Below are 10,633 nucleotides of genomic sequence, written 5' to 3'. Positions count from 1 at the left end.
CCTAGGGAGTGTTGCTGAACAAAGAGACCTTGGAGTGCAGGTTCATAGCTCCTTGAAAGTGGAGTCGCAGGTAGATAGGATAGTAAAGAAAGTGTTTGGTATGCTTTCCTTTATTGGTCAGAGTATTGAGTACAGAAGTTGGGAGGTCATGTTGTGGCTGTACAGGACATTGGTTAGGCCACTGTTGGAATTCTGGTCTCCTTCCTATTGGTAGCACGTTGTGAAACCTGAAAGGGTTCAGAAAAGATTTACAAGAATGTTGCAGGGTTGGTGGATCTGAGCTACAGGGAGAGGCTGAACAGGCTGGGGCTGTTTTCTCTGGAGCGTCGGAGGCTGAGGGGTGACCTTATAGAGGTTTACAAAATTATGAGGGGCATGGATAGGACAAGTAGGCAAAGTCTTTTCCCTGGGATCGGGGAGTCCAGAACTAGAGTGCATAGGTTTAGGGTGAGAGGGGAAAGATATAAAAGAGACCTAAGGGGCAACTTTTTCATGCATGTATGGAATGAGCTGCCAGAGGATGTGGTGGAGGCTGGTACATTAGCAACATTTAAGAGGCATTTGGATGGGTATATGAAAATAGGAAGAGTTTGGAGGGATAGGGGCCGGGTGCTGGTGGAACTAGATTGGGTTGGGATATCTGGTCGGCATGGACGGGTTGGACCAAAGGGTCTGTTTCCATGATGTACATCTCTATGACTCTATGCCTCTACCAATACTAAAATTATCGGACCTTATGCCATTAATAAGACCCGCTGGCATAGGATCACTATATAACACTGCCACCCAACTGGTGAAGACATCCCCCAAGACCAAATCATTCTAGGACATATGGCCATTCCACCCAGTCAAAACTTTCTCTGCATCTGGAGAGATACCAAGCCAGGAATCAACATCTGCTGGCACACCTGGACCATATTCAGTCATTTCTAATGTTGTTAGAGAAGCTGCGACCCCTAATAAAACCGGTCTGGCCCCCCCCTTAACAATAGAGGGCAATACCTTCTCCAACCTCAGTGCTTGCATTTTTGACAGAATTTTAAAATCCACACTTAGCAGCAAGATGGACCTGTACAAAGGACAGTCCCCTGGGGCTTCCCCTCGCTTGAGAATAAGGGAGATATTAGTTTCTCTCAGAGAGGATGGGAGGCAGTCCTGACAGCATGAATACTTGTACATGCTCAACATTGGCCCAGCCAACATGTCTTTAAACTCCTTATAAAACCCACTCGGAAATCGATCTGGGTCGGGCGCTTTACCACTTTGGAGCTGCCTCACCGTTTCCTGTATCTCTTGGATTGTCAGAGGGGCATTCAAAAAGAGACTCCTGCTCCGAAGTTACACCTGGAAGGTCCAAGTTCTTAAAAAAGGGCTCCATCTTCGCCAACCTGTCCTCACAGCCCTCCGATCTATATAATTCAGAGTAAACTTTCCTAAATGCCGCGTTTTTGGAATCACAAGTGAGAGTACCAGTACCCTTTCTAATGGATGTGATAGATTGGGGGGCCCTCTTCTTCCTGGCCAGATATGCCAGGTATCTACCCAGCTTGTTTCACGAAGGAGATCTCTCTCTCTTCGTTGTCTGGGTGAGCGCGGAGTTCAGGGCAGCCCGGAGAGCTGTAATCTGCTGTAACTTAGTCACAAACAGTCTGTCAAAGTATGCTGTCTGAGTTGCCTTCAACCGGGCCTCAAGCATACGCTGCTGCTCTCCCTTCTGTTGTTTCCAGGTCACTGAGTAGGAAATAATTATACCCCTTGCATAGGCCTTGGCAAACTCCCAGAGCACCGGTGGATTACTGGCCATACCCGAATTAATCTCGCAGAAAATTTTAAACTCCCAATAAAAGTACTCAATAAACTTGCTGTCCTTCAGGACAAAAGGATCCATGCGCCAATGCCACAAGCCTCTCCCATTACCTCTGGCCTTAACCTCCAAATACACTGCCGTATGGTCAGAAATGGCTATGTCCAATTCTACAGGACAGTATCGAATCCAAAAAGGCCGGTGGAGCAAAAAACATCTCAATCCTAGTGTGACACTTGTGTGGGTTGGAGAAGAAGGTAAAGTCCCTACCCTCAGGGTGAAGATATCTCCACACATCCACCAACCCCAACTCCCCACTCAGGTCCACCAGTTGTTTGGATTGTGGGGAGGTGCCTGGGAGACCCCTGGGCATCCTATCCACCTTGAGGTCCATAAGACGATTGAAATCTCCCCCTATAATCGTGTGGCACACTTCAATGGCCATCAACCTGGAAAGTGCATCCATTAAAACTTTAAGGGGGTGTGCCGGAGGGGCAATAAACATTCAAAATCCCATACTCCTCTCCATGTATTGGAGCTTTGAGGATCACAAACTGCCCATATTCGTCCTTAATTTGATCTAACAGCTGAAGTGGGAGATTCTTCTGAATGAGTATAGCTACTCCCCTGCTTTTAGAATTAAAAGATGAAAAGAACACCCAGCCTAATCCTCCCTGCTGTAACTTTAAATGTTCCTTATCATCTAGATGTGTTTCATTGCAACAGAGCAACATCGACCCTCCCTTTTCTAAGACATGAAAGTAATTTCTTTCTCTTAATCAGTGAATGACTCCCCTTAATATTCGAGGTGTATCATTTAAATGAGCAACTCGCCATAGCCATCAGAAACAGCCCATGACCCCCCCCAAGAGGAAGAACCCTATTCATAAGGTGCTGAATGGAAACAGTAAAAGGTTTGTATAATCTAGAAAATACAACTAAAAAAATAACAAAGCAGAACTTCTAAAAACTACTTCTACAATAAACCAACACAAAAAACTGTTAATAGGAGACTTTCCTCCTTGCCCACCACCCACTAACACCTCCGTGGCTCCATCTAGCTGAAGCCATACCCCAAACCCAGGCAAAACAAAAGTAAAGAATACTTGTATCTTATAACAAGAAAATTGGAAGTGGACATTAAACCCGTCCCACCCATACATCAACCCAAACCAAGAAAAGAAAAAAAGGGAATAATAATAAAAAGACTCCTACATATTAAAGGAGCAAAACCAGGTAAACAACGTAAACAACAGAGAAAATAAATGAAATAGTATTGTCCATATTACTTGAACCAGCCAATCTATTTTAAAGTATCCAGGAAGTCCTTTGCCTTTTCTGATGAATCGAAAATAAGCACAGACCCTCCATGGCTGAAACACAACACTGCCGGGTACCTTACAGAGTACTGAACATTCAAGTCTCTCAGCCTCTTCCTTACTTCATCAAAGGTCTTCCTCTTGCAGATCACAGCCGCAGCAAAGTCCCGAAAGAACGTAATTATCAATCCTTTGTAGATCAGGACCTGTGGAAGCTTCCAATACCATTTGCTTGTCTAAATAAGGCTGAAATCAAACTAGGACCAGGCAGGGGTGCTAGTCTGATCTGAGCCTGTGCGCTGCGACCTGGTAAGCCTGCTTGACCCACACCCAGCCCGCCTAGGCTTCTAGTCCCAAGAACTGCGGGAGCCATTGCTCTAAGAAGCTGACTGGCTGATCCCTTTCCTCTTGTTCCAGCAGCCCAATAATGCGGATGTTCTTCCTCCAACCTCAATTTTTGAGGTCATTAACTTGCTCCACTGAGGCTTGTACCTGTTTTTCCAGGGCTTCGATCTGACCTGCCAAGGGTTTGGCCTCGGTCTCCGATGCTGCGGTCTGCTGCTCAGCTTCCTCCATATGCTGTCTGAGATGCTGGATCTCCTGCTCATGCTTTTGCAGCGTGGCCGAGATCGGTTCCAGCCTAGTCATGGTCTCCTCCATCACTGATTCAATCCTCCCTTGGAGTTTAACGAACTCCAAAACGATGGTGGCGATGCCCTGCTTGTTGTGATCCATACGGTCCTTTTCCTTTAGTCATCTTCCCTGATCACTAAAAATAATGTGCAAAGGTTCTGGGGACTTAAGGCTGCCGATTTTTACAAAAATGGCTAGTAAAGGGAGGGTAAAAGCACCACTTTGCCTGGGTTGTGGTGCAGCGCTCACAAGGCAGACCTATTGGATCGCCACCATCTTGAATCCCTGTTGTGTGATTTTTAACATGGTATACAAGGTTATGGGCCAAATGCTAGAAAATGGGAATAGATAAGGTGTTTGTGTAGACACAAAATACTATTGCCTGCCACTTCTTCAACACACCATCTCTGTCTCAGGCTTACTGCAGTACTCCAGTGAAACTCAGAGAAAGCTGGAAGAACAACACTTCTTTTTCTGCTTGGGAACCCTGCAACTTTATGGACTCAGTATCAAAGAATCTCTACAGTGTGGAAGCTGACCATTTGATCCATTGAGTCCTCACCAACCTTCCAAAGAGCATCCCAACCAGACTCAGCCCTACTCTATCCCCGTAACCCTGCATTTCCCATGGCTAATCCACCTAGCGTGCATGTCCTGGGACACTATGGGTAATTCAGCATGACCAATCCACCTAACCTACACATCTTTGGACTATGGGAGGAAATCAGAGCCTTCAATAAAATTTAGGGCTTGAGCACCTTCTCCCATGTCCTTACCCTGATCCCCACATGCAAGGCCTTGTTGTCACATAAAGGCTACCTTAAACAACCCATAATCAGCCACCAACGGTACCCATTAGCGACTATTCATTCTCCCAGGATCATCTCTACCCATTTCATAGTCTATTCAACTGTTTTCCACTCTTTGGGCTCCATCTTCAGCTATCATTTACTCCTACCTCTTCCCATTCCCTCTCTCCCCACCCTTTCTTCGATTGTAGCTGGTAAAAGGATCACTCAACCCGAAATGTTAACTCTGCTTCCTCTCCACAGATGCTGCGAGATCTGCTGAGTTTTCCCACCAATTTCTGGTTTCATTACTGTAAATAAAGCAGATAATTTACATACATTTACTAGAATTTTATTTCTAAGTTTTAATTAAATAATTTTAAATTATATTTATTTATAAGTTACATAAAATCAGGAGTGTGAAGGGTGATCTTAAAGATCAATAAAATCATGAGGGGTATAATTAAGGTGAATGGCAGTCAGCTTTTCTCTGGGGTGGGGACTTTCAAGACTAGGGGTATATTTTTAAAGTGAGAGAAGAAAGATTTAAAAAAGAAATGGGGGCAGTTTGTTTACACTCAGACTGGTTCGTATGTGGAAAGAATTTCATGAGGAAGTGGTGGATGCGAGTACAGTTAAAATGCTTAAAAGAAATTTAGATATTTACACGAATAAAAATTGTTTGAAGGGATATGGATCAAGCATAGGTTGGTGGAACTAGTTTAGTTGGGATTATGGTCAGCATGGACTGGTTGGACTGAATGGTCTGTTTCCATGCTGTATGACTCTATGACTACTACAAACAAACCTTTTGTACATCATGCATATTTATAACACATAAGAATTACAAATAAATAAATAGGCAACATAATTACACTTTGGCAGTGTTTAACCTAGTGTATCAGGGAGTTGGGAACTGGAGCAGCAGGTCAATAAGAATAGAGACTGGGGAAGAGCTTGAGTCTAAGGCAAACATAGCTAGGAGGAAGAGCAGTCAGAGAGAGGTTGCTGTCTTCAGCAAAGCGGAGGCTTGGACTGTATTTGCTTCAATGGAAAAAGTATAACAGGTAAGACAGATGAATTTAGAGCCTGAATTAATGCATGCAATTATGAGGTTGTTGCTATCACAGAGACATGGCTGAAAGAGGGACAAGATTGGCAACCTAACCTTCCAGGATGTTGTTTTAGACAAGACAGAAGTGGAAGCAAAAGAGGTGGGGAAGTTGCATTACTGATTAGGGAGCATTTCACAGCTGTGTTGAGGGAGGACACCCTGGAAGGATCTTGAAGCAAGGCATTATGGGTAGAGCTCACAAATAGGAAGGGGGCAATCACAATGCCAAGAATACAACAGACCTCCCAGCTGCCAGCGTGAGATAGAGGAAGAGATATATAGTCAGATTGTGGAAAAATATGAAAATAATAGGGTTGTTTTGTAGGTGATTTTAACTTACACCATATTGACTGTGACTCCCTAAGTGCTGGGGGTTTGGATGAGAAGCAATTTGTTAGGAGTGGAGGAAGGGTTTTAGAAATGGTATGTGGGTAGTCCGAGGAAAGGTCCATACAGACCTAGTATTGGGAAATGGAGCCTGAGCAAGTGATCAAAGTTTCAGTCAGGCAGCATTTTAGGAATAGTGACCACAAATCCATAAGTTTTCAAATACTTGTGGATAAGTATAAGGGTAAACCTTGGATGAAAGTATTAAATTGGGCAATGGCCAACTATAATCGAATTAAGCAAGAATTGGAGAATATGGATTGGGATCAGCTGTTTGAGGGTAAATCCTCAACTGACATGTGAGACTTTTTAAAGGACTAGTTGATTAGAATGCTAGATAAAAAATGTTCCTATAAAAATGAAGGACAGGAATGACAGGATTGGCGAACTTTGGATGACAAGGGCAATTATGAGATTAGTCCAAAAAAGAAAGCATACCTAAGGTCGAGGCAACTAAAAACAGATGAAGTCCTTGAAGAATAGGGAAAGTAGCAAGGAGCTCAAACAAAAAATCAGAAGGGCTTAAAGGGACTATGAAATGTCCTTGGCCAGCGGGGTTAAGGAAAATTCCAAAGCATTTTATGCATACATTAGGAGCAAGAGGGTAACTAGGGAAAGCGTAGATCCACTCAAGGATAAAGGAGGGAGGTTATGTGTGGAGCCAGAGGAAATGGGTGAGATCCTCGACAAATACTTTACATCAGTAATCACCAAAGAGAGGGACATGAGGGATGTTGAGGTTAGGGAAAGGTGTGTTAATACTCTCGGGCAGGTCAACAGAATGAAGGAGGAAGTGTTGGGTGTCTTAAAATACCCAACAGCCAGATGGAATCTACCCATAGGTACTCAGGGAGGCAAGAGAGGGGCCTTAACAGATATCTTTATATCCTCTTTGGCCTCAGGCAAGGTTCCAAAGGACAAGAAAATGGCCAATATTGTTCCTTTGTTTCAGAAGGACAAACAGAGACAATCCAAGTAATTTTAGGCTGGTGCGCCTGATGTCAGTGGTGGTGAAGCTGTTGGAGAAGATACTGAGAAACAGGATTTATTGACATTTGGAATTGAATGGACTTGTTATTGATAGGCAGCATGGGTTTGTGCGGACAAGGTCATGCCTAACCAACTTGAGTTTTTTGACAAGGTGACAAGAATGATTGATGAGGTAAGGGCAGTGGATATTGTCTACATGGACTTTAGTAATGCATTTGATAAAGTACCTCATGGCAGGCTAGTACAGTATGTAGAGTCTCGTTGGATCGGGGGTTAGCTGGCTAGATGGATACAAAAACTGGCTTGGTCATAGAAGTCAGAGAATAGCTATGGAGGGGTGCTTTTTGGAATATGAATAACTAGTGGCGTTCTGGAGGGATCAGAGCTGGGACCTTTGTCGTTTGTAATATGTATAAATGCAGATGGTATGATTAGTAAGTTTGCAGTCGACACCAAAATTGGCAGAGTTGCAAATAGTGAGGAGGATTGTCAAAGGATACAGCAGGATATAGATTACAGATTTGGGCAGAAAAATGGCAAATGGAGTTTAATGTGGACAAATGTGAGATGATGCATTTTTGGAATATCAAATTCAAGTGTAAATTATACAGTAAATGTCAGAACTGTTAGCAGCACTGACATAGAGGAATCTGGACATACATGTCCACAGATCCCTTGAAAGTGATAATGGTCAAGAAGGCATACCCACACTTGCCTTCATTGGTCAGGGCACTGAATATAAAAGTTAGCAAATTATGTTCCAGCTGTACAAAACTTTAGTAAGGTTACATTTGGAATATTGTGTGCAATTCTGGTCGCCACACTACCAGAAGGACGTGGATGCTTTCGAGAGGGTGGAGAAAAGGTTTACTGAGATATTGTCTGTTCCGAAGGGTTTTAGTTATGAAGAGAGGTTGGATAAACTCGGAAAGATGAAGGCTGAGGGGTGACCTGAAAGAGGCCAATAAAATTATTAGAGGCATAGCTATGGTGGATAGTCAGAGGCTTTTTCCCAGGGTGGAAAAGTCAACTACAAGACAGCACAGATTCAAGGTGCGAGGGGGCAAGTTTAGGTGGGAAGTGCTGGGAAAATCTTTCACACAGAGGGTGGTGGGTGCCTAGAACACACTGCCAATGGAGGTGGTGTAAGATGACATGTTAGCAATATTTAAGGCATATCCTGATAGACACATGAACATGAAGCAAACAGAAGGATAGATACCGTGCATGGGCAATAAGCAGATCTAAATAGGGCTCAGGAATCAACACAGGCTTGGTGGGCTGAAGGGCCTGTTCCTGTGTTGTATTGTATTATAAAAATATAAATTTGTACAGTATTGTGAAATATGACAAAAATCAATTTTGCATATTGGAGAAAAAATGTTCCTTTGAAACAGAGATGTTTATTTGACATTCCAAGAATGCTTCAAAATACAAAGAGGCTGGACAGTCATTGTTCAATATTGTTTTTAAACACATAGTTAATCATCAAAACGTCTCTGAATGTTGAAATGAAGCTGAAATATAATCTTCTTCCTTGAAAACACAGGCAAAGGTACTAATTACATAGTTTATCCTCTGCTCCAATTGAAATTCCAAGTAGTATCATAGCAACTGTAGATCTGGCACAAAGGCACACCTCAGGAACATGTAAAACAAGAAAGCAAATAAACAGTATCAACAAACATTACACAATGTTGTTTAAAAACCACAGGAAAATCCTTACAATAGATTTTAGACCAACTGAAGGAAGAATGCTACCTTTTATATACTGTAACTGTCTTGTAAATAGTTGTTTGCAATATTATACTCCCAAAACTCAAAAGCTTTTTGAGAACCATTTTTAAAAGTAGATATATTTTCATAAGAATTTAAAACAAGCTCTATTGTCTAAAACATATGAACTTTACTCCAAGATAATAGAGATTTTAAGAAGCATGAACTTCATGAAACCGCAAATATGAACAAAGGATTTCGAAAGGTTTGGTGTCCTGGTCAAAAATGGATCAATATTCACATCCAACAGTGTGCCCGTGTTAAAACAACTCATCACTTCGCCACTGAATTAAACGTACTCGACATGTTCCACGGACACAAGGTGCCCTTTCGCATTTTATTTAAAAATTCTACTCATTACGAGTACATACTTTAATACACATCATCGTTCTTCCCGACAAGGTGCCAAGAAAACACTCAGGGAGCAAAATAACTTCCAAATCACAAGCACTGTCCTCAATAATTTTAGTTGCTGCAGAGGTAAAGGGTTTGATTTTATACGCATAACCGTAAAACCCACCGTAGAATTTAAAAGAAAACTCCGCAGAGTAAGGCAGGATACTAGTTTTTATACCAGTTTATAAACTATGATAATATAAAGACCCAAACACCAGAGTGAGGGGAACAGCCCAGTGCTCCATTCGCCTGTCAATCACTCACCCAGCCACATGAACCCCGCCGGAAAAGTACAATGAGCTTCAAACATCGCTGCAACTTTGTTAATTATTTTTGTGCAGGGTTGATATCCATATTTGTATTCCCGGGGAATTCATTAATTCTTGCAAACAATTGCATCTTCAGTTATTGATCGTCAGGGAACAGTCACTTCCGGCGCGGAGGTCAGTGTGTCTAAGATGGCGGCCGGCGGCTGGTGTCTCTGTGAGTTCCTGAGGTGAGTGTAATGTTGCATGATTCTGTCAACCAGGGAATGATAACTCAGGTCCGTTCAGTTAGCCGACCCTCCCAGTGCCTCAGTTCGTGTATATATATATATATATATATATATAAAAGACGTCTCTTTTACAGACGAGACCGTGGTAAGAGACGTCTTTGGTTGGTTTGTTGGGATAGACTCAAACTCAAATATGCGATATTTACTTGATATGCCACTGTACAGAACCAAACTGCATTTGTAACTAAATGTTATTATGAATAAAGTACATTTTTGAAATTAAGAAAAACTTCAAAATAATTATTTTAACCTGTTAGAGTAGGTTACTAGGGACCATTAAAAAGAATTCACAAAGAGCCTGAGAATTCCTTGATCAAAAGGGGAATCGAAGGTTGTGGGGAAAAGGCAGGAAAAGGGGACGTGAGGAATGTTGACCAGTATTGTTCCTATTGAATGATGGAGCAGGCTTGAGGGGCTGAACAACCTACTCCTGCTCCTATTTCTTAGGGTCTTAAGCTGGGCACTGTAGAGTGGATGAGTTCAGGAGAAATAGAATTAACGGTTTGGTCCAGTGACCCTTCAGAACTGTTCTGAGCCTGTCATGGGTCATGGGGGTTTATCTTACATATGTGGCTATGAATCATTTTTAAATTGTTGCTTCTTAATAAAGACCTGACGAGGGAAGCCAATTCCTTCGTCTCCGCTGCATCTGCTCCCAGGAGGACCAGTTCCAAAACCGTACAACCCAGATGGCCTCCTTCTTCAAAGATCGCAAATTCCCCCCAGACGTGGTCGACGATGCTCTCCACCGCATCTCTTCCACTTCCGGCTCCTCCGCCCTTGAGCCCCGCCCCTCCAACCGCCACCAGGACAGAACCCCACTGGTTCTCACCTACCACCCCACCAACCTCCATGTACAGCGTATCATCC

General features: G+C 42.8%; 1 protein-coding gene across 1 annotated transcript in view; it reads left to right on the top strand.

The window, feature by feature from the left end:
• Window positions 1-9,476: 9,476 nt before the first annotated feature.
• Window positions 9,477-10,633, top strand: part of alg11 (ALG11 alpha-1,2-mannosyltransferase) — a 9,454-nt gene continuing 8,297 nt past the window's right edge. The window contains exon 1 of the mRNA XM_043692152.1: window positions 9,477-9,703. Coding sequence (XP_043548087.1) covers window positions 9,666-9,703 — 38 coding nt within the window. The 5' untranslated portion in view covers window positions 9,477-9,665. The remainder of the gene's footprint in view (window positions 9,704-10,633) is intronic.

Source organism: Chiloscyllium plagiosum, chromosome 6 (assembly GCF_004010195.1).
Source record: "Chiloscyllium plagiosum isolate BGI_BamShark_2017 chromosome 6, ASM401019v2, whole genome shotgun sequence".
NCBI lineage: Eukaryota > Metazoa > Chordata > Chondrichthyes > Orectolobiformes > Hemiscylliidae > Chiloscyllium > Chiloscyllium plagiosum.
This window is presented reverse-complemented; position numbering and strand designations above follow the sequence as displayed.